General features: G+C 49.3%; 2 protein-coding genes across 2 annotated transcripts in view; both read left to right on the top strand.

Moving 5' to 3' along the window:
• The window catches only part of LOC140066029 (uncharacterized), a 36,481-nt gene extending 16,056 nt beyond the window's left edge, over positions 1 to 20,425 (top strand). The window contains exon 3 of the mRNA XM_072113593.1: positions 18,646 to 20,425. Coding sequence (XP_071969694.1) covers positions 18,646 to 19,403 — 758 coding nt within the window. The 3' untranslated portion in view covers positions 19,404 to 20,425. The remainder of the gene's footprint in view (positions 1 to 18,645) is intronic.
• LOC140065436 (uncharacterized) overlaps positions 1 to 24,728 on the top strand; it is a 138,878-nt gene that overhangs the window by 15,443 nt on the left and 98,707 nt on the right. The window contains exon 3 of the mRNA XM_072113057.1: positions 229 to 2,534. Within this exon, the coding sequence (XP_071969158.1) occupies positions 229 to 830 (602 nt within the window). The 3' untranslated portion in view covers positions 831 to 2,534. The remainder of the gene's footprint in view (positions 1 to 228; positions 2,535 to 24,728) is intronic.

The raw sequence follows: 24,728 nt of genomic DNA, 5'->3' as shown, positions 1-24,728 counted from the left end.
CCAGGAGCTCAGAGGAACATCTGATATCATCACATGTTACAGCAGGTGATGGTTGTATCACACCAGACACATCTGAAGACCATGACAATATCCCCGATGTATCCTCAGACCTTCACACACAAGATCCGTCATCTGCTCCTGTTACATGGGTCCTTTCTACTGAGTCATCAGGAACAGATAAGAACATGAAGTCGGGTTTTGAAAAAGGGAAACATTTTACAGTTGAAGATCTTCTTGTCCATCAGCGAAGTCACACAGGAGAGAAGCCATTTCCATGTTTAGAATGTGGGAAACATTTCAACCAGAAATCAGCTCTTGCTGTACATCAGAGAATCCACACAGGGGAGAAGCCATATTCATGTCCAGAATGTGGGAAATGTTTTACCAAGAAACCGGCTCTTGTAATACACCAGAGAAGTCACACAGGGGAGCTTTTTTCATGCTCAGAATGTGGAAAATATTTTAATCAGAAATCAGATCTAGTAAGACATCAGAGAAGTCACACAGGAGATTATCCATTTTCATGTTTAGATTGTGGGAAATGTTTCACAGACAACGCAAATCTTGTTAGACATCAAAGAATTCACACAGGAGAGAAGCCATTTTCATGTTCAGATTGTGGGAAATGCTTTACCCAGAAACCACATCTTGATCGACATCTGAAAGTTCACACAGGGGAGAAGCCATTTTCTTGTCCAGATTGTGGGAAATGTTTTGCTCGGAAGTATAAGCTCGTTAACCATCAGAAGACCTTACACATTCGTGAAGCCGAAATGGAAAATGTTGAAGCCACGGGTCACATCTTTTTACTAAGTCAAAAAACAATCTAAGGACAAGAACGATGCCACACAAGAAACTAATAGTAGAGATTTTGTATATTTGATGAGGAGCTTTCGAGAATTCTAGTTCTCTTCGTCAATCTCATTGATCATCAGAAGTCCTCACACAGTGGTAAAGCCAAATTTATTTTAGGAATCTGGGAAATTTTTAGCTATAAATGACATCACTTTACAAAATCAAAAAACTCAATGAGCGTGATGTCATAAAAGAAGAACTTAGAGGTCCACTTTATCCTAACTGATGTATTGGTCTTTTGCTTTAAATGGAATTGTAATCTACTCCGTGACTACTATGACATATGATGTTAAAGTCTTCTTTTTCTTTAAATAAACTAAAAAAGAACATAAATCTATAGTTCTAAGTCATATAATGGGGCACATCTACTTACCCGTCCCTGCACGTTCCCCGATTCGGAGTGTCCGACAAGAATGCACCTCCGCACTCAGGTCGCTCCCTACTCAGGTCTGCTGGAGTTCACCTTCTTCTTCCTGGTGTATGTAAATGCATGGCTTGCGACACAATTTTATTGTTAAATCCCGCGATCTGTCCGACGGCCCGCCCCCCCCCCCCCATTTCTGTCGCATGAAAGCACAAAATCTGATCGCATTCAACACAATCCCCTTCTAAAACCCTGTCCCAGCGGCGCGGTCCCCAGAAAACATTGGAAAACCCAACGGAGATGCGGCCGTAGGACCCTTAGTAAATGAGCCACAATGAATTGATTGTGAGATCTGATAACTTGCTACCAGTCATCAGTTGAAATTTACTTTTAAAATGTATATTTGCGTTTGAGCAAAAAAATATGCGCCGTTAAGACGTTTGAAAAGGGCTCATGGGCTGATGGCTCGGTGGATGATGACCATGTCCTAGACCCAGCATGGATCAAAGGCAATGAAAATTCATTGGAAGAGGTGATGGTCACAGGGCTCCAGATGGCCAGAAGATACGAAAGGGTGCAAAGGCGCATTGGGTAGCCCATAGCTATGACGTCACCTACCATGCCAAGGGACTGAGCACGTAAAGGCCCGGCGCAGAGGATCTCCATGGCATGGCAATTTTCCAAGCATTGTTCAAAAGAAAAAACAAAGTGTCTTTATCTGAACTCCAGTGTCTCCAGCAATCTGAGCACCATGTACATGACCAGACCCCCAGCAAACAAAAAACAGCTGCAGTCTCTCTACAAAAGGGAGGATATGACACAACCATCACCAAGCTGCCATCTCATTTGGCTCATAACACCAACAAGCCCTGATCCTGACCGGGAGCAGTGCAAATGACCCTAGAAACGCTACCATTGCCGATGCCTGTACAAGGCTTATGCTTACGACTGTCCCATAACATGTCATCCCCTGCTGCCACTACTTTTCTGGGCAGGCCATCCCCTTCCTGCAAAATCAAGTGTTAGTTCCCATGGGGAGAAAAGAAATTTCGGAGGAGCAATTTAGGCAGAGCACGCTTTCTCTTATGCTCCAGATTACAAAGCAAGAAAAACCAAAAAGAAGTCCAATGCTCTACTCCTTTGTTATAAAAACTGTTTCAGCTTGTTGAATGTCCTTATTACCACTCCACCATATTCGAGAATAGACCACTCTTAAGCGATCCTCTCAACACTGATCCTCCCACACGAGGTCTACCCCGCCAGCGTCCAACAAACTCCATGTCACACTCCAGTTGGGAATCCTACATAATGAGAGGTATACAACATTGCATAGGCCACGCAGGTGTCGGGATAAAACGTATTTTATTGATAGACTCACGAACCAATCTTAAAACAGCGCATAAAATGTTAAAAACGCAAAGACACCTCGTCCGACCTCAGGTTTCGTCTCTTCAGGCTTCTTCCGGGGCGTGGTGTCTGACGTAGCAGAAGGCGTTTACATACACAAACAGTATCAGGTTAGCAAGAGGAAGTCATCCACATCATCAGCGCATCTTCATTATTCGTAAAATCTTTTTATTGTTCAATAAAAGATTTTATGTATAACGAAGATGCGCTGATGATGTGGTTGACTTCCTCTTGCTAACCTGATACATCCATGACTACGGGATAGACCGGTCGACGCCGATTCCTCGTGGCTTTTCCCTTCCACAAGCAGCTCTTCTCAAAGCTTCTATACTACGGGCTACGCTACCAAGACACACCTAAGGTGAGCACCCCAACCTTTTTCTTCCACTTGATAGATCTTAAACGCTACACTTGAGCTAAAAAGTATATAAAATAGTGATATTGGTTAATATCTAAAAATTGGAATTTAATACATGATTATATTAAGCACAAGAGGATGTTTGGTTCAATATAAGGATAAATACATAATGCCTCCAGAGGACATTAACATAAATTTAATGAATTCTGAGTTTCCAAATTTATATGACACTGTGTTTGTGTATTTAACCCCTTAAGGACGCGTTTGCATGTTAAGGCTCGGCCCTTTTTTTTAGAAATTTGACCAGTGTCTCTTCCTGTGGTAATAACTTTTCAATTCTTTAAGATACCCCTGTGATTTTGAGATTGCTTTCTCGTGAGACATTGTAGTTTATGTTGGTAATATCATTTCTGTGATCCATTCCTTTTTTGGGGGGGTAAAAATTGACACATTTAGGAAAAATTTGAAAAAAATTACAATTTTCAAAGTTTCAAATGTTATACTTTTTAGACAAAACGTCACACCACAATTTTTTTGGGGTAGAAACCTTTTGCCATTGGTCTTCTTTTTATCTCCATTATTTGTTTTACGTCTCCATTTTTTTTATGAATGTGAGAAGTTTTAGTAGCAACTTCTCAGATTTTCTTGAAATTTGAAAAATGCGAAATTTTTGGTGATCAATTCAGTTTGGAAGTGCCCTATAAAGACTTATGTACTATATACCCCCACAAGTAACACCATTTTATGAACTTAACATTTCAATCTATTCAAATAAGCATTTAAGAAGTCTGTTAACCCTTTTATTATTTTTCCGGAAGCATATGAAAATGGATTGGAAATTCTGAAATTTCAATTTTTCATTACGATTTTTCTCATTTAGCCCTAAAATGGACACACTCAGAAGAAATTTGAGGTAAATATACATCCCAAAATTATTGCCCTGCTTCTTCCGAGTACGGCAATACCAGACATGTGGATGTCAATTGCTGCTTTGTCGCACAGCGATGTCCAGAACAGAGTTCGTTTTTGGAAGGCCAATTTGGCTTCAAATGTTTTGTGGTGCCACAGTGTAATTGAAGAGCCCCTGAAGTAACAGTACAATAGAAAACCCCCAAAGATGTCACCATTTTGGAAACTAGACCCCTCAAAGAATTTATCTGAGGCTGTGGTGATCATTTTAACTCCCAACATGCTGGCCAAAATCTAATGTAAAGTAAATGGTGCAGAGTAAAAACTGTGTTTTTATCTCAAAAATGTCATTTTAGTGCCTGATATATTGTGCCCAACCCATGCCACTTTAGACAAACACCCCAAAAATCATTCTGCGGGTTGTCCCGAGTACGGCAATACAACACGTGCCAATAATTGACAGGCTGGGCACACAGCAGGGCTGAGAAGGGATGGAGTAAGATTTTGCTTTTCGAGCACCCTTTTCACTAGAATGTTATTGGGGTGCCCCTGAGGTACCAGTGCAATAGGAACCCCCGAGTAGTGACCCCATTTTTGGAAAGGGCACACCTCAAAGAATTGATCTAGGGTTGTATGAGCATTTTAACCCCTGAGATGCTGGCCTAAATGTAATACAAAGTGAATGGGTCAGTGTAGAAATTGCATTGTTTTCTCAAATGTGCCATTGTAGTGACAAATGAAAACAGCCCAACTCATGCCACTGTGGATAAACACCCCAAAAATCTTTCTGCGGGTTATTACGGGTATGGCAATACCCCATGTGTGGCAATAGTCTACAGGCTGGGCACACAGCAGGGATGAGAAGAGACAAGCAATATTTAGCTTTTGGAGCACCCTTTTCACTAGAATGTTATTGGGGTGCCCCTGAGGTACTAGTGCAATAGAAACCCCCGAGTAGTGACCCTGTTTTTGGAAAGGGCACACCTCAAACAATTGATCTAGGGTTGTATGAGCATTTTAACCCCTGAGATGCTGGCCGAAATGTAGAAATTGCATTGTTTTCTCAAATGTGCCATTGTAGTGACAAATGAAAACAGCCCTACTCATGCCACTGTGGATAAACACCCCAAAAATCTTTCTGTGGGTTATTACGGGTATGGTAATACCCCATGTGTGGCAATAGGCTACAAGATGGAGACACGGCAGAGCTCGGAATAGAATGGTATTTGGAGCACAGACATTTCATTTTTTTTTTACATCATAAAACATTTGTAGATGCCCTTAGGGATCAGTACAGTAGAAACCCCTAAAATCTGACCCTATTTAGAAACGACACCCCTCCATGAATAAATCTAGGGGTGTAGTGAGCATTTTAACCCCACAGGTGGACCCCAAGGATGATGCATAATGGATAGAGCATAGTACAAAATATCCATTGTGTCATCTTGTGCCCAGCTCCTGCCACGGGAGACAAACACCCCAAAAATCATGATGTGGGTTCTCCCGGGTACAGCAATACCCCATATGTGGCAGTAATATACAGGCTGGGCACACGGCAGAGCTCAGCAGGGAAGGTGTGGCATGCGGGATGATGTATAAGCTGTGTGCATCAGGGTACAATTATACATCCAGTGTGATATATCCTAAAATACTCCTTCATGCATAACCCTGGTTGGTCGGGGCATGTGTCACACTGGTAGATAGTTTGTTTTTTTGAGCACACCCTGCATCTCTTCTGTGTCCTTCCCTTGCTGGCTGTTTGGGGAAATTCTCCTGGAAAGTTCTGCCCTGGTACAATCCGTGATGTGGCCCGCTTCCAGACGTACTCCGCCCTTCCTGGTCTCTAAAAATCAACTGCTTCACTACCACCTCTTGAAATTCCAGGAAAGTTCCCCTCTGGCCGCATGGCATTGTATGGCTGAAGCACCTGGTCCGACAAATCCACCCCTCCCATGTACTTATTGTAATTCAGAATACAGTCTGGCTTGGGGGCTTCTGCACTGGTACCTCGTACATGGGCAGGGATGGTGATGTGCCCATGTATTGTTGTTAGTACAAGGATATCCCTCTTGTCCTTGTACCTAACACACAATACTGAGTCGCTGCTTAGTGCTCGGCTCTCGTGCCTTCTGAGCTTTTCCCCTAGCAGCGACTTAGGGAGACCTCTCTAATTTTTCCTAACAGTGCCGCAGTTTGTCTGGAAGCGAGGCACTTGAACAGGGCAATACTCGTTTAAAAATTATCCAGGTAGAGGTGGTAGCTCTGGTCCAATAGTGGGTGCATGAAATCCCAAACTATCCTTCAGGGAATTCCCAGGAAGGGGGGGCATTCAGGGGACAGTATCCTAGAGTCCTTCCCTTCATATACCCTGAACCTAAAAGTGTACCCTGATGCACTCTCACACAGCTTATACATCTTCACGCCATACCGTGTCCTCTTATTGGGCAGGTACTGGCGGAACTGAAGTCTTCCTTTTGAAATGTACCAGGGACTCGTCCACTGATATCTGCCTCTTTGCAGTATACACATCCATAAATTGGGCACTTAGGTAGTCTAATATGGATTGGACCTTATTCAACCTATCATAACTGGGGTCATCTCTGGGTGGGCACTGTGAATTGTCAGCAAAATGCAGAAACCTATGGATGGCTTCAAAGCGCATCCTATTCATTGCCATGCGCAACATCTGGGTGTGGTACAGTATGTCTGTGCTCCAATAGTCCCTGATAGAGGGCTTTTTGACGAGTCCCATGAGAAGTACTATGCCCCAATACTTCTCCATCTCTGCTGCACTAACAGGGGTCCACCTGTGGGGTTGCGCACAAAAAGAAGTGGGGTTTTGGGTAATATACTGTGCTGTGTAGAGATTGGTCTGGGAAACCATCAGACCAATTAGGTACTCACTGAAAAAGAACTTTAAAAAGTCTGAGCCCTGCCGTGTCTCTGCGTATCCCAGGACTGGCCGTAAAATCAGGAACCTGAGGGGCATAACTACTGGGGGTCACCCATGTGGGGTCTGAAGTCCTGGCCACTCCAGGCAAAGTCCCTGGTACTCCAGAAGAAATCCCGGCACTTCGGCACTACTACATAAGCGCCTTCTCGGGGGTTCCTCAGAGACGCTTTGTGAGGATGAGGTAGACAAATAAAACGGACACTCGTCCCCACTAGCTGACTCCGTATCGGAGGCCATATAATTATACACCTCCAAATCAGTATATGTCTTCTGGGACATGATGGGACACTACACTACACCTACTCCACTACACCACACAACGCCTTCTCCTCCTCACACGCCTTCTCCTCCACTAAATGCCTTCTCCACACAATTCGCACTTGGGGGGAAAGGGAATACAGAGGATGGGTGGGATAGTACAGGGAAGTGGGATTACACTGGGAGGGGATGGAGAATGGGTGTAGTGATTTTTGCACACTCTCTACAGGACAGATCCCAAGACACTCTGCTCTCCAACACTACCAAATGCAGAATGGCGGCTTGGAGAGCATGAAGGGTCTTGGATCTGACCTCCACAGTCACTGATCGCTACGATTGGCCAGTCTGTACAGACAGCCAAATCGCAGCGATCAACATCACAGGACCAATCAGATCGGTCCTGTGATGTCAGAGGGGGACGTCCTCTCGCAATCCTGGTATGCTCTGGGGGTATGTCATCCCATCTCGCGACCCCGGTGCCGCTAGCCCGCAGCCTCCAATCACTGCAATTTGCTGTCTGTACAGAAGGGCCAATCGCAGCGATCGACATCAAAGAACCGACATGAGAGGTCCTGTGATGTCAGAGGGGGGATGTCCCCTCTCGATTCCGCCAGGTATCGGGGTCTGTTATCCAGTCTTGGGACGAGATGACCTAATATTTCCATGTCGTGCCTCTGGTGGATATATCCACTGGCACATTGTAATAAATCCTGTGAAACTACACAGCCTCCGGTCTTTAAGTCGATCGACGCTCCTCGATGACGTCACAAGGAGCGATGATCTTAGCCAAGATGGTAGGGCCCATGTGCCACCTTATTTTGACTGCCGACGGTCAAGGGGTTAACACCTGTACATACCTCCCAACTTTTGGAGAAGAGAAAGAGGGACACAAAGCCACGCCCATTGTCCCACCCTCAAGCATAGTATAATATCGAACTTGATGGTCCCCAAATGCTACAACGCCCCTTAATTTTCCCCCCTTCCCATGGACCAATACAATATCCCCTAATGCAACTCTGTAACATGTAAAACATATAAAACACCTCTTTAATTTTATCCTGCCGTTACATTTGGTTTTGCACTTTTATTTATCTCCCCAAACTTACACATAATATTATCTGTACTCCTACCCCCACCCCTCCTCACATGGTGTGGTCCCTGTTCTCTATCCTCCTCCTGCCCTCCAACCTCCTCCTGTATCCCCCTGTCCTCCAGCCTCCTCCTGTATCCCCCTGTCCTCCAGCCTCCTCCTGTATCCCCCTGTCCTCCAGCCTCCTGTATCCCCCTGTCCTCCAGCCTCCTCCTGTATCCTCCTGTCCTCCAGCCTCCTCCTGTATCCCCCTGTCCTTCAGCCTCCTCCTGTATCCCCCTGTCCTCCAGCCTCCTCCTGTCCTCCAGCCTCCTCCTGTATCCCCCTGTCCCCCAGCCTCCTCCTGTATCCCCGTCCTCCAGCCTCCTCCTGTATCCCCCTGTTCTCCAGCCTCCTCCTGTAGCCTCCAGCCTCCTGTCCTCCAGCCTCCTCCTGTCCTCCAGCCTCCTGTCCTCCAGCCTCCTGTCCTCCAGCCTCCTCCTGTATCCACCTGTCCTCCAGCCTCCTCCTGTAGCCTCCAGCCTCCTCCTGTCCTCCAGCCTCCTCCTGTCCTCCAGCCTCCTCCAGCCTCCTCCTGTAGCCTCCTGCCTCCTTCTGTAACCCCCTGTCCTCCAGCCTCCTCCTGTAGTCTCCTGTCCTCCAGCCTCTTCCTGTATCCCCCTGTCCTCCAGCCTCCTCCTGTAGCATCCTGTCCTCCAGCCTTCTCCTGTAGCCTCCTATCCTCCAGCCTTCTCCTGTAGCCTCCTGTCCTCCAGCCTTCTCCTGTAGCCTCCTGTCCTCCAGCCTTCTCCTGTAGCCTCCTGTCCTCCAGCCTCCTCCTGTATCCCCCTGTCCTCCAGCCTCCTCCTGTATCCCCCTGTCCTCCAGCCTCCTCCTGTCCTCCAGCCTTCTCCTGTAGCCTGTTGTCCTCCAGCCTTCTCCTGTAGCCTCCTGTCCTCCAGCCTTCTCTTGTAGCCTCCTGTCCTCCAGCCTCCTCCTGTAGCCTCCAGCCCCCTATCCTCTTCCTGTAGCCTCCTGTCCTCCAGCCTCCTCCTGTCCTCCAGCCTCCACTGTATCCCCCTTTCCTCCAGCCTCCTCCTGTATCCCCCTGTCCCCCAGCCTCCTCCTGTAGCCTCCTGTCCTCCAGCCTCCTCCTGTATCCCCCTGTCCTCCTCCTGTATCCCCCTGTCCTCCAGCCTCCTCCTGTATCCCCCTGTCCTCCAGCCTCCTCCTGTATCCCCCTGTCCTCCAGCCTCCTCCTGTATCCCCCTGTCCTCCAGCCTCCTCCTGTATCCCCCTGTCCTCCAGCCTCCTCCTGTATCCCCCTGTCCTCCAGCCTCCTCCTGTATCCCCATCCTCCAGCCTCCTGTCCTCCATCCTGCTCCTGTAGCTCCTGCCCTCCATCCTCCTCCTGTAGCCTCCTGTCCTCCAGCCTCCTCCTGTAGCCTCCAGCCCCCTGTCCTCTTCCTGTAGCCTCCTGTCCTCCAGCCTCCACTGTATCCCCCTGTCCTCCAGCCTCCTCCTGTATCCCCCTGTCCTCCAGCCTTCTCCTGTATCCCCCTGTCCTCCAGCCTCCTCCTGTAGCCTCCTGTCCTCCAGCCTCCTCCTGTAGCCTCCTGTCCTCCAGCCTCCTCCTGTAGCCTCCTGTCCTCCAGCCTCCTCCTGTATCCCCCTGTCCTCCAGCCTCCTACTGTATCCCCCTGTTCTCCAGCCTCCTCCTGTATCCCCCTGTCCTCCAGCCTCCTCCTGAATCCCCCTGTCCTCCAGCCTCCTCCCGTTTCCCCCTGCCCTCCAGCCTCCTCCCGTATCCCCCTGCCCTCCAGCCTCCTCCCGTATCCCCCTGCCCTCCAGCCTCCTCCCGTATCCCCCTGCCCTCCAGCCTCCTCCTGTATCCCCCTGTCCTCCAGCCTCCTCCTGTATCCCCATCCTCCAGCCTCCTGTCCTCCATCCTCCTCCTGTAGCCTCCTGTCCTCCAGCCTCCTCCTGTAGCCTCCAGCCCCCCTGTCCTCTTTCTGTAGCCTCCTGTCCTCCAGCCTCCACTGTATCCCCCTGTCCTCCAGCCTTCTCCTGTATCCCCCTGTCCTCCAGCCTCCTCCTGTAGCCTCCTGTCCTCCAGCCTCCTCCTGTATCCCCCTGTCCTCCAGCCTCCTCCTGTATCCCCCTGTCCTCCAGCCTCCTCCTGTAGCCTCCTGTCCTCCAGCCTCCTCCTGTAGCCTCCTGTCCTCCAGCCTCCTCCTGTAGCCTCCTGTCCTCCAGCCTCCTCCTGTAGCCTCCTGTCCTCCAGCCTCCTCCTGTAGCCTCCTGTCCTCCAGCCTCCTCCTGTATCCCCCTGTCCTCCTCCTGTATCCCCCTGCCCTCCAGCCTCCTCCTGTATCCCCCTGTCCTCCAGCCTCCTCCTGTATCCCCATCCTCCAGCCTCCTGTCCTCCATCCTCCTCCTGTAGCTCCTGCCCTCCATCCTCCTCCTGTAGCCTCCTGTCCTCCAGCCTCCTCCTGTAGCCTCCAGCCCCCTGTCCTCTTCCTGTAGCCTCCTGTCCTCCAACCTCCTCCTGTCCTCCAGCCTCCACTGTATCCCCCTGTCCTCCAGCCTCCTCCTGTATCCCCCTGTCCTCCAGCCTTCTCCTGTATCCCCCTGTCCTCCAGCCGCCTCCTGTAGCCTCCTGTCCTCCAGCCTCCTCCTGTAGCCTCCTGTCCTCCAGCCTCCTCCTGTAGCCTCCTGTCCTCCAGCCTCCTCCTGTAGCCTCCTGTCCTCCAGCCTCCTCCTGTAGCCTCCTGTCCTCCAGCCTCCTCCTGTATCCCCCTGTCCTCCAGCCTCCTCCTGTATCCCCCTGTTCTCCAGCCTCATCCTGTATCCCCCTGTCCTCCAGCCTCCTCCTGAATCCCCCTGTCCTCCAGCCTCCTCCTGTTTCCCCCTGCCCTCCAGCCTCCTCCTGTATCCCCCTGTCCTCCAGCCTCCTCCTGTATCCCCATCCTCCAGCCTCCTGTCCTCCATCCTCCTCCTGTAGCTCCTGCCCTCCATCCTCCTCCTGTAGCCTCCTGTCCTCCAGCCTCCTCCTGTAGCCTCCAGCCCCCTGTCCTCTTCCTGTAGCCTCCTGTCCTCCAGCCTCCTCCTGTCCTCCAGCCTCCACTGTATCCCCCTGTCCTCCAGCCTCCTCCTGTATCCCCCTGTCCTCCAGCCTCCTCCTGTATCCCCCTGTCCTCCAGCCTTCTCCTGTCCTCCAGCCTCCTCCTGTAGCCTCCTGTCCTCCAGCCTCCTCCTGTAGCCTCCTGTCCTCCAGCCTCCTCCTGTATCCCCCTGTCCTCCAGCCTCCTCCTGTATCCCCCTGTCCTCCAGCCTCCTCCTGTATCCCCCTGTCCTCCAGCCTCCTCCTGTAGCCTCCTGTCCTCCAGCCTCCTCCTGTAGCCTCCTGTCCTCCAGCCTCCTCCTGTAGCCTCCTGTCCTCCAGCCTCCTCCTGTAGCCTCCTGTCCTCCAGCCTCCTCCTGTATCCCCCTGTCCTCCTCCTGTATCCCCCTGTCCTCCAGCCTCCTCCTGTATCCTCCTGTCCTCCAGGCTCCTCCTGTATCCCCCTGTCCTCCAGCCTCCTCCTGTATCCCCCTGTCCTCCAGCCTCCTCCTGTATCCCCCTGTCCTCCAGCCTCCTCCTGTATCCCCCTGTCCTCCAGCCTCCTCCTGTATCCCCCTGTTCTCCAGCCTCCTCCTGTATCCCCCTGTCCTCCAGCCTCCTCCTGAATCCCCCTGTCCTCCAGCCTCCTCCTGAATCCCCCTGCCCTCCAGCCTCCTCCTGTATCCCCCTGCCCTCCAGCCTCCTCCTGTATCCCCCTGCCCTCCAGCCTCCTCCTGTATCCCCCTGTCCTCCAGCCTCCTCCTGTATCCCCATCCTCCAGCCTCCTGTCCTCCATCCTCCTCCTGTAGCTCTTGTCCTAAATCCTCCTCCTGTAGCTCCCTGTCCTTAATCCTCCTCCTGTAGCTCTTGTCCTAAATCATCCTCCTGTAGCTCCCTGTCCTCAATCCTCCTGTCCTCCAGCCTCCTCCTGTATCCCCCTGTCCTCCAGCCTCCTCCTGTATCCCCCTGTCCTCCAGCCTCCTCCTGTAGCCTCCAGCCTCCTCCTGTCCTCCAGCCTCCTCCTGTAGTCTCCTGTCCTCCAGCCTCTTCCTGTATCCCCCTGTCTTCCAGCCTCCTCCTGTAACCCCCTGTCCTCCAGCCTCCTCCTGTAGTCTCCTGTCCTCCAGCCTCCTCCTGTATCCCCCTGTCCTCCAGCCTCCTCCTGTAGCCTCCTGTCCTCCAGCCTTCTCCTGTCCTCCAGCCTTCTCCTGTCCTCCAGCCTTCTCCTGTAGCCTTCTGTCCTCCAGCCTCCTCCTGTAGTCTCCTGTCCTCCAGCCTCTTCCTGTATCCCCCTGTCCTCCAGCCTCCTCCTGTAGCCTCCTGTCCTCCAGCCTTCTCCTGTAGCCTCCTGTCCTCCAGCCTTCTCCTGTAGCCTCCTGTCCTCCAGCCTCCTCCTGTAGCCTCCTGTCCTCCAGCCTCCTCCTGTAGCCTCCTGTCCTCCAGCCTCCTCCTGTAGCCTCCTGTCCTCCAGCATCCTCCTGTATCCCCCTGTCCTCCAGCATCCTCCTGTATCCCCCTGTCCTCCAGCCTCCTCCTGTATCCCCCTGTCCTCCAGCCTCCTCCTGTATCCCCCTGTCCTCCAGCCTCCTCCTGTCCTCCAGCCTCCTCCTGTATCCCCCTGTCCTCCAGCCTCCTCCTGTATCCCCCTGTCCTCCAGCCTCCTCCTGTATTCCCCTGTCCTCCAGCCTCCTCCTGTATTCCCCTGTCCTCCAGCCTCCTCCTGTATTCCCCTGTCCTCCAGCCTCCTCCTGTATCCCCCTGTCCTCCAGCCTCCTCCTGTATCCCCCTGTCCTCCAGCCTCCTCCTGTATCCCCCTGTCCTCCAGCCTCCTCCTGTATCCCCCTGTCCTCCAGCCTCCTCCTGTATCCCCCTGTCCTCCAGCCTCCTCCTGTATCCCCCTGTCCTCCAGCCTCCTCCTGTATCCCCCTGTCCTCCAGCCTCCTCCTGTATCCCCCTGTCCTCCAGCCTCCTCCTGTATCCCCCTGTCCTCCAGCCTCCTCCTGAATCCCCCTGTCCTCCAGCCTCCTCCTGTTTCCCCCTGCCCTCCAGCCTCCTCCTGTATCCCCCTGTCCTCCAGCCTCCTCCTGTATCCCCGTCCTCCAGCCTCCTGCCCTCCATCCTCCTCCTGTAGCTCTTGTCCTAAATCCTCCTCCTGTAGCTCCCTGTCCTCAATCCTCCTCCTGTAGCTCTTGTCCTAAATCCTCCTCCTGTAGCTCCCTGTCCTCCAGCCTCCTCCTGTATCCCCCTGTCCTCCAGCCTCCTCCTGTATCCCCCTGTCCTCCAGCCTCCTCCTGTAGCCTCCTGTCCTCCAGCCTCCTCCTGTAGCCTCCTGTCCTCCAGCCTCCTCCTGTAGCTCCATCCACAGCCTCCTCCTGTGCTCCATCCTCAGCCTCCTGTCCCCCAGCCACCTCCTGTCCCCCAGCCGCCTCCATGTGTCCCCCAGCCCCTCCATCCTCTATCTTCCTGCTGTCCCCCAGCCTCCTCCTTCTGCTCCAGCTTCCTCCTGTCCTCCAGCCTCCTCCTGATTTCCCAAACTCCTTCTCGTGTCCCCCAGCCTCCGCCTCCTCCTCCAGCATACTCCTTCTGTCCCCCAGCCGCCTCTAGCATCCTCCTGTCCTCCAGCCTCATCCTGTCCCCCAGCCTCCTCCATCCTCTATCTTCCTGCTGTCCTCCAGCCTCCTCCTTCTGCTCCCCAGCCTGCTCCAGCCTCCTCCTGTCCTCCAGCCTCCTCCTGATTTCCCAAACTCCTTCTCGTGTCCCCTAGCCTCCTCCTCCTGTCCCCCAGCCTCCTCCTCCAGCATACTCCTCCTGTCTCCCAGCCGCCTCTAGCATCCTCCTGTCCTCCAGCCTCATCCTGTCCCCCAGCCTCATCCTGTCCCGGAGCCTCCTCCATCCTCTATCTTCCTGCTGTCCTCCAGCCTCCTCCTTCTGCTCCCCAGCCTGCTCCAGCCTCCTCCTGTCCCCCAGCCTCCTCCTCCTGTACCCTCCTGTCCTCCAGCCTCCTCCTCCTGTCCCCCAGCGCCCCGGGAGGATAAGGGAATGTCACGCTGTTCCCCGCATTGTACCTGTCACACTGCCCCCCCACACATTATATACCTGTCACACTGCCCCCCCACACATTATATACCTGTCACACTGCCCCCCACACATTATATACCTGTCACACTGCCCCCCCACACATTATATACCTGTCACACTGCCCCCCCACACATTATATACCTGTCACACTGCCCCCCCACACATTATATACCTGTCACACTGCCCCCCCACACATTATATACCTGTCACACTGCCCCCCCACACATTATATACCTGTCACACTGCCCCCCCACACATTATATACCTGTCACACTGCCCCCCCACACATTATATACCTGTCACACTGCCCCCCCACACATTATATACCTGTCACACTGCCCCCCCACACATTATATACCTGTCACACTGCCCCCCCACACATTATATACCTGTCACACTGCCCCCCCACACATTATATACCTGTCACACTGCCCCCCCACACATTATATACCTGTCACACTGCCCCCCCCCACACATTATATACCTGTCACACTGCCCCCCCCCCACACATTATATACCTGTCACACTGCCCCCCCCCACACATTATATACCTGTCACACTGCCCCCCCACACATTATATACCTGTCACACTGCCCCCCCCCCCCACACATTATATACCTGTCACACTGCCCCCCACCCCCACATTATATACCTGTCACACTGCCCCCCACCCCCACATTATATACCTGTCACACTGCCCCCCACACATTATATACCTGTCACACTGGCCCCCCCACATTATATACCTGTCACACTGCCCCCCCCCACACATTATATACCTGTCACACTGCCCCCCCCACACATTATATACCTGTCACACTGCCCCCCCACACATTATATACCTGTCACACTGCCCCCCCACACATTATATACCTGTCACACTGCCCCCCCCCACACATTATATACCTGTCACACTGCCCCCCACCCCCACATTATATACCTGTCACACTGCCCCCCCCACACATTATATACCTGTCACACTGCCCCCCCACACATTATATACCTGTCACACTGCCCCCCCACACATTATATACCTGTCACACTGCCCCCCCACACATTATATACCTGTCACACTGCCCCCCCACACATTATATACCTGTCACACTGCCCCCCCACACATTATATACCTGTCACACTGCCCCCCACCCCCACATTATATACCTGTCACACTGCCCCCCCCACACATTATATACCTGTCACACTGCCTCCCCCACACATTATATACCTGTCACACTGCCCCCCCACACATTATATACCTGTCACACTGCCCCCCCACACATTATATACCTGTCACACTGCCCCCACACACATTATATACCTGTCACACTGCCCCCACACACATTATATACCTGTCACACTGCCCCCCCACACATTATATACCTGTCACACTGCCCCCCCACACATTATATACCTGTCACACTGCCCCCCCACACATTATATACCTGTTTCACCCTCCTTGCACTGCTTCTGTATAACTTCACATAATACCTCGGCATGCATGGCAGCAACCTCTACCCGGCCCTTCAGTAGCTCCTCCCACACAGGTGTCACATGGTCATGACCTCATTCACTGCTGTGATGATCCCCAGACGTACTGGGGCACATTTATCAAGCAGTCTGAAAGTCAGAATATTTCCAGTTGCCCATGGCAACCAATCACAGCTCAGCTTTCATTTTACCAGTGCTCATGAATATTTTAAAGGGGAGCTGTGATTGGTTTCCATGGGCAACTAGAAATATTCTGACTTTCAGACTGCTTGATAAATCTGCCCCACTGTGTTCTATGTGTGCTGCAGCCAGTAGGTGTGCCCTGTCCACCCGAACCCCCCGACCCCCCCCCCCTCGCGGTTATTCTCAGCCAGGCCAGTCCGACCCTGGTCCCGGGGCCAGGAGACGGGACTCAGTCTCCTGGCCCGGGACAATGCGGGGAACAGCGTGACATTCCCTTATCCTCCCGGGGCGGCGGGACTTGGGTTAAAAAGCGTGACAGTCCCGCTGAAAGCGGGACGGTTGGGAGGTATGCCTGTAATCGGTGCTAGCACCTTGTAAGGAGAGGGCTCAGCCAGTCACACCTGAATCTAAGATGTGACATACAGGGATTAAGGAACCTATTTCTTCTCAGGCAACGTGACACCAGTAATGACAAAATGTCCGAAAAATGTCAAATTCTTGGAAGACAGAGGGAGGGTGATGAGTATGAGGGAGCGATCTCAGTGACCGTCTTCCACTCATCACCTCTTCTCACACGTAGAAGATTACAGGAAGGTCCATCCTGGTGGAAACACAAGTCTCATCGCTGGTCACAACTTCTCCTCACATGGTCCTGCCCCTAGCAACACTTCCTGGAGCCTGACTCTTCCCACACATGTGACTAATCACATGACTATGACATCATCACAGGTCCTATAGCTTCTCCAGCAGCCCAGAGCCTGACTCCTCCCACACATGGGGCTGATCACATGACTATGACATCATCACAGGTCCTATAGCTTCTCCAGCAGCCCAGAGCCTGACTCCTCCCACACATGGGGCTGATCACATGACTATGACATCATCACAGGTCCTGTCACATATATCTGGAGCTCTGCAGGTGGAGGTAGGTGTGTAGTCACCGGGGACATTTATCAGTGACCCCTCACTTCCAGCAGAATCTCATCCATCCCTGAGTATCCGCTCACTATACAGAGGAGGGATGTGGGTGGTGAAGGGAGATCTGTATGAAGCCGCGACCAGTGCAGACTGCAATGTGCTGCAGATGGTTATAGGGAAGTTACAGCCTAATAATAGACTGATATCATCATAGAGAAACTCATATATAATCCATTATTATCCCAACCACACGACCTCCACCACCGAGTCACCGGCATCTCCTCATTGTACTTCTACTCATTACAGGAAGTGCATTTCTCTACATGATGTTACTTTATCTTATCTTCTTTCTCTTCAGGATCAGACAATGGACAGAGACAGGAGGGTGGAGAGAATGTTCCAGCTCACCCTAGAGATTCTCTTCTATATTACTGGAGAGGTGAGAGATTGGGATGAGGTCACATGACATCATTATCTATGGGAATAACAGATGATAGGACTGGAGAGGTGAGAGATTCTGGAAATGTATGGAGGGAGATTTATCACTGTGTCTCTCCATAACCAGGATTACACAGTAGTGAAGAAGACCTCTAGTGGGCGCTGTCAGGCCCCTGTGTATGAAGGACGGGGGAGAACCCTGAGCCCAATCCCGGCTCCTCCCCCTCACCCCCTGATACATGATGACATCAATGAGCAGAAGATCCTAGAAGTCACCCACAAGATGATGGAGCTGCTGACTGGAGAGGTGACACTGCTGGGAATGCTGGGACATTATACAGTAACGCTATGAAGGGATCTGGGTGATGACGGGATCATTGTGTGTGTCAGGTTCCTATAAGGTGTCAGGATGTGGCTGTCTATTTCTCCATGGAGGAGTGGGAGTATTTAGAAGGACACAAAGATGTGTACAAGGACGTCATGATGGAGGACCACCAGCCCCTCACATCAGCAGGTAATAGACAGGACTAAATCCACACGTCCTTTCATTATCTGTATGGAAAGAAGGAATTCAGTCTCTGGATGTTTCCTACAGGTAGATCCAGTAAGAGAACATCACCGGAGAGATGTCCCAGTCCTCTTCTTCTACTACAGGATTGTAAAGAAGAAACATATGACCCAGAGTATTATCAGGTAGATGGAGATGACATATTCTCTGATATATGGAGGATTATTCTAGAAATAAAAGTTTCTTAAAATTGACTTATTGTAAAATCCCATGTCTAGTCTATGTGCCGGACTCTGGTGACTTCTTACAATATTTGTTTCTCAGTTTGTGTATCAGGGTGAAGATGTGAAGAATATTACTGCCCCAGAGACATATGTGAGGGGCGATGAGCGATGTAAGGAGGAGATTCCTACAGGTAACTGCCCAGGTGAGTAGTAACCACTAGATAAAGCAGAGACGAGTGATAACACAATACAGAACATGGAGACATAGACTAAGAAAAGCTGGAAGGTGGGAGCTATGAGGGTCAGGAATACTGCTCACCAGGACCTCGGAGGAGGAGACTGAGATGTTACATCAGTAATAATACAGAACCTTATGGTAAGCAGGAAAGTCATAGCCACCATGGGCAGACAAGAAATGCTGCATGTACCCGGATTGCTGATATCACACAAATGTCCTGTGATACATCTTCAGAGTTTTCTTACCACAACCAATGATAAGGTTATATTTTATAATCTGTTTTATCCTTTACAGATGACAACACCAGGAGCTCAGAGGAACATCTGATATCATCACATGTTACAGCAGGTGATGGTTGTATCACACCAGATACATCTGAAGATCATGACAATGTCCCAGATGTATCCTCAGACCTTCACACAGAAGATCTGCCATCTGATGCTTTTACATGGGTCATTCCTTCCGAATCATTAGGAACGGATGACAACACGAAGTCTGGTTTAGAAAGTGGGAAAAAAACTTTTAGAGGTAAAGCAGATCTTCAACAAAGTCACACAGGAGAGAAGCCATTTCCTTGTGTAGAATGTGGCAAAAGTTTTGGTCAAAGGTCTTCTCTTGTCAAACATCTGAAAATTCACACGGGGGACAAGAAATTTTTATGTGCTGAATGTGGGAAATGTTTCAACCACAAATCGGAGATCATTGTACATCAGCGAAGTCACACAGGGGAGAGGCCGTTTCCGTGTGCACAATGTGGGAAATGCTTTTATCAAAAATCGGACCTTGTTGTACATCATCGAAGTCACACGGGGGAGAGGCCGTTTCCGTGTGCAGAATGTGGGAAACATTTTAACAAGAAATCCACTCTGGTGAGGCACCAGAAAATTCACACAGGGCTGAAACCGTACGCGTGTTCCGAATGTACGAAATGTTTCACTCTGAAACAACATCTTGTTCGACATCTGATAAGTCACACAAGGAAAAAAAACAGGGAAATTCACGGCCGTGTGCACGAGCCCTTAGAAGCAGATTGGAACATGTACCAGCTGTAGAAAATACAGAGAGCACACGTCCTCATTTCCAGGGATCCTTATAGACCCGTACAGGTCTTCCTCCTCCAGGCTTCATTGATCTTTCACCGATACTTTACTGAACCAGACTTTTCAATTCACTTTTTCACACTTTAATTTCTTTCTACTGATCCAATGTTGCCAGTGAATAAAAAACGGACGGAGTCCTAAATTTCTTTCTCTGACCATGGTAAAAACTTAAGCCAGAATGTCTTCAGGGAACATCACTAATTTTTAAAAAAATGCCAATGTGAATCCACCATAAGGCCACTTTCAGTATTTTGCATTAGTGTTTGGGCTCCAGAGCCTTCCATTACCTTTTCTCTTTGCAGGTCCAATCTCTGGTTTTGCCTTCAAAAATTAATCCAGAATACTGAAGAATTACTGACCAGGTGAAAGTGGCCTAGGGCTGGGTTTGCATTACGTTTTCTGTATACGCTCAGCTTGTATGTTGGGGAAGCTCCTGAACTATATGCTGAGTGTAGGGGTGGGGTGGGGGGGAGGATGTAGCATGGTCCATCCTACTGAGCGACGTGTACGCTCAGCGGAGGCAATAGAAGCCTATGCGGAGCGGATGTAAAATATTGCACCCCCCTTTTAGGCTCGCTAAGACCATACGTTGCTCAGAAAGGGTGGGGATCTGGTGATGTCACTGTCCATATAAGTACAGTGACATTACTGGGGAAACACCTCGTATATCACCGTATGCTGCCGCTATGTGCCCGACGTGTCCTTAAAACATATGGCAATAACGAGGCGTGAACCCAGCCTGTCATTTAACTATATATAATAATTGTGAGATCTGAGAACTTGTTACCAGTTATCAGCAGATGAATATTTGGCCATCTTTAAAGCCTTACATTATATTACTCTGTGCCTCTCATCTGCTGCTTGTTTTTTTATATATCACATATATGTACAGTATTTTGTGTTTTAAAAAATAAACTCCTCAGTCTCCCAAAGCTCAATTTTCTCCCAAATGCAAACGTCTCTTTTAAGGAAAGTTTTTATTCCTAATGTATATGCATGAGCTGTCCATAGAGCTGTGTAGCTCAGATGGTAGAGTTGCAGCCTGAGACACAGAAGTCATTAGGTTCAGGTCCTGACCACGGATGCACCACCCATGAAGCGACTTGAGCCTCTCACCTCAGGCAACAGCACCTGAAGCAAAGTAGGAGGCACCATCAGGAGTGCAGTCACCTGCTAAATCAGGTGCTAACACATAACACACTTCACACCCACTGTCAATACTGGTGTAAGACCATGCATGAAGAACCCGCCTAGAAGAATAAAAAACTGATATATTTCTACTGCATGGGGTGGAGTGGGGCACCATTCTATAGCTCACATCAGGAAGCCTTGAGTTTAGGTTCACCCCTTGTATAGTATATAAAGTTATTTAGAAATAAAAAACTGGACCGATGACTATTCACCTCAACACCAGAGATGGCTTGTCCATGACAGGTTATGTGAAGCTGTGCTAAGGCGTTTCTACATTTTATTCAATAGCTCTTGGGATGTAGAAGAACTTTATCTATTATCTTTGTTACATGGAGTCCAGTTGTGTTTAATTAAACTAATTGGACTTGATTAGGAAAGACACACACCTGTCTATATAAGACCTTACAGTGCTTGTCAAAGCACAATGAGAATCAGGAGGTATAAGGAACTGCCAAAGGAGCCCAGAAGCAGAATTGTGGCAAGGCACAGATCTGGCCAAGGTCACAAAACAGTTTCTGCAACACCTAAGAGCACAGTGGCCTCCATAATCATTGAATTGAAGAAGTTTGGGACCACCACAACTCTTTCTTGACCTGGCCATCCAGACAAACTAAGAAGAGAAGTGGTAGAAGAGCTTTGGTGAGAGAGGTAAAGAAGATCCCCAAGATCACTGTGTCTGAGCTCCAGAGATACAGTAGGGAGATAGGAGGAAGTTCCACAAAGTCAAGTATCACTGCAGCGTCCACCAGTCAGGGCTTTATAGCAGAGTCTGCCGACAGAAGCCTCTCCTCAGCGCAAGCCATAAGAAAGCTGTATACAGTGTGCAAAACACACGAAGGACTCCTGGACTATGAGAAATAAGATTTGTTGCTCTGATGAGACCAAGATTAAACTTTTTTTATGTTAATTCTATGTGGTGGAGAAAACCAGGCCCTGCTTATCACCTGACTAATACAATCATGTAATTGAAGGAAAGATGAATGCGGACAAATACAGAGATATCCTGGATGAAAACCTCTTCCATAGGGCTTTTGACCTCCGACTGGACCGAACCTTCCAACAAGGCAATACCCTAAACACACAGCTAAAATAACACAGCAGAGGCTTCAGAACATCTCGGTGACCATTCCTGACCGGCCCAACCAGAGCCTGGACCTGAACCCAATTGAGCATCTCTGGAGAGACCTGAAAATGGCCTCCACCAATGTTCACCATTCAACCTGAGGGAATTGTAGAGGATCTGCAAGGCAGAGGATCCCCAAATCCAGGAACGAGTGACTTGAAACATCTTCCAAAGAAGACTCATGGCTGTACCAGCTCCAAAGCTGCTTCTACTCAACACTGAGCAAAGTGGCTTAATTCTTATCACCGGGGGCTGAACACTTATCACCAGGTGAAATTTCCGGTTTTCTTGTTTAAAAAAATAGCAAAAATATCTACATTTCTGGTTTCTTTTCTGTAAAAATGGATGCAGAGCAGGGGCATCGCTAGGACATTTGTGGGTTGCGTTCACACGTGGCACTAGGACTGGCCTGGGTTTGTTTGCATATGCATTTCCAGTGAATCGCATGAGATCGGTAACAAGCACCTGGTGTCTTGTAGTGTTTAATGCATGGCAAATGTGTGAACACAGCCCATAACATATACACTATTTTGCGGACAGTCTTAACCACTTAATGACCGCCGTATCGGCTTTTTACGGTGGTCATTAGGGGAACTTCTTCTGACGTGACGCCTTACTACGGCGGCGCGTCAGAAGAAGATTTCGGGACATCGGGTCAGTATGGGTCCCGGTCTGGGCTGTGACACAGCCCGGACCCGGCACTAACACCAGGGATCGGAAGCATGACCGCGGTGTGTAAGTGTCCCCACCGTTAATCGGACCCCTCCCCCCCCCCCCGATCCCCCAGTGAGCTTACCGGTGGATCCGACCCCTCCTGCTGCAGCCCCGGGTTCCGACGAGTGACCCGAGGCTGCTGGCTTCTGTCCCCGCCGGGTTCCGCCTCCTGGCAGGACACGGCTGTATGTAACTGAACATGCTCAGTTACTTACAGTATACACTGCAATACAAGTGTATTGCAGTGTAAGGGCTTGAACAAGTGATCGTATGAACGCTTGTTCAAGCCAAGAAGTAGAAAATGTAAAAAAGTTAAAAAAAAAAAAAAAAAGTCATTTTATAATATGAGTAAATAAATAAAATAAAAGTCCCATAATCTCTCCAGTTACACATAAAATGCAAATAAAGTATATAAAACACATTTGGTATCATCCATAATAATCTGTAAAATAAATCTAAATCAATATTGAACCCGCTCGAAAAACTTCCCGTAATATACAATTTTTCATCAAACACCATCACTAAAAATGTTCTAAAAAGTGATCAAAAAAAGTTACGTTCCCTAATATCATACTACTGAAAAGAACAAATCTTTTTGCAAAAAATAAGCTCTCAACCAGATCTGCCAACAGAAAAATACAGAAGTTGCATTGTTGTCAATAGTAAAACAATGCGATTTTCTCCAATATTGGTTTTGATCAGAAAAATTGAGCAAAGATAAGAAAAACGATATACATGAGGTATCACCGCAATCATAGTGAACGAGAGAATAAAGATAACATATTATTTTTACGCTACGGTGAGCGGGGGGGGGGGGGGGAATGCTAAAAATCCAAAATAAAAACTGATGAGTTTGTTTGTGTCCCCCTTGAAATAGTTAATAAAATCTCATCAATAAGCTTTAGACTCCCAAAATGAATTATATATACATTGTATCTCACCACGCAAATAATAAGCCTCATATGTTCGCATTGCCAAAAAAATAAAAATTTATAGGTCGTACAATGTGACAATACAAATCTGCTGTGAATGGCTCCTCCATTCATTCTATACTCAGCCGTGCGCCTGTACAGAAGTTTACCACCACATATGGGGTATCAGTACTCGGGAGGAATTGGGCATCAAACGTTGCAGTAATTTATTATGAAACTGTCAGTTTTGGCCTAAATTAACATATTTTCCAAAAAAATTCTAAAGTTTCTAAATCGCAGGTCCATATTGTTTTAACCCATGTGAAACACTTAAAGGGTTAATAGAAGTTGTTGTACATACGTTGAGGGGTGAAGTTTCTATAGTGGGGTGATTTGTGGGGTTTTACTATTATTTAGGACTTTCAGAGTCACTTGGAAGCTGAGTTGTCCCTCAAAATGTGAGTTTTGTCAATTTTCATGAAAATGAGAAAAATCGCACCTAAAGTTCTGCGCCTCCTAACATCCTAGAAAAAAGAGAGGACGCATAAAATATCATCCCAAGATAAGGAAGACATTCCGTAAATGTTAATTATGAAGCTTTTTGGGTAGTTTTACTCCCTGTCTGGAAAGCAAAACATTTCGAACTTGGAAAATGAAGAATTTTTACACACTTTTGCCAAATTTTCAATTTTTTTCGGAACGAATCGCAAAACTTATCACTTAAATTTTATAACTAACATGAAGTACAATGTGTCACGAGAAAACAGTCTCAAAATCACCGGGATATGTTAAAGCGTTCCGAAGTTATAACCAATTATCGTGAGACATGTCAGATTTGAAAAATCGAGTCTGGTCATTGAGCTGAAAACTAGTGTCGGTGATAAGGGGTTAAGGGTTGCAGCAGGATGACACTGTCAGAGTACCAAGATTTTCGGGACAATGAAGGACATAACATATCTTTGTGGTGAACTCCACAGGCAGGAAAAGTGGCTGAAGAGGAGACGTGGTGATGTGGGGCCTAATTGAGAAGGTAGAGGACACGTCACCTGCAGTCAATGAATGGAACAAGAAGGGATTTCTGTGGTTTCTGTAGCTGTATATACCATCAGTAAAGTTGTTATTGGCACTGCCAAATGTGAGGAGGATATGTACAGGAGCGAGCATTACAAGAGGTGCCCTACACATGCACTGGAGCCCGTGCCCCGGATCTTTTACCACCCTAGCAATGCCCCTGGCGCAGAGTGTACATTAATGAGAGGTTTTTTTCCCAGCTGGCTGCAATGAAACAAAGAGTAAAAAATTTTCCATCGTCACTGAGACAACGAGACACCAGCACGG

The sequence above is a fragment of the Engystomops pustulosus genome, chromosome 6, assembly GCF_040894005.1.
Source record: "Engystomops pustulosus chromosome 6, aEngPut4.maternal, whole genome shotgun sequence".
Classification (NCBI taxonomy): Eukaryota; Metazoa; Chordata; class Amphibia; order Anura; family Leptodactylidae; genus Engystomops; species Engystomops pustulosus.
The sequence above is the reverse complement of the archived record's forward strand: the minus strand, read 5'-3'. Positions and strand labels throughout refer to the sequence as shown.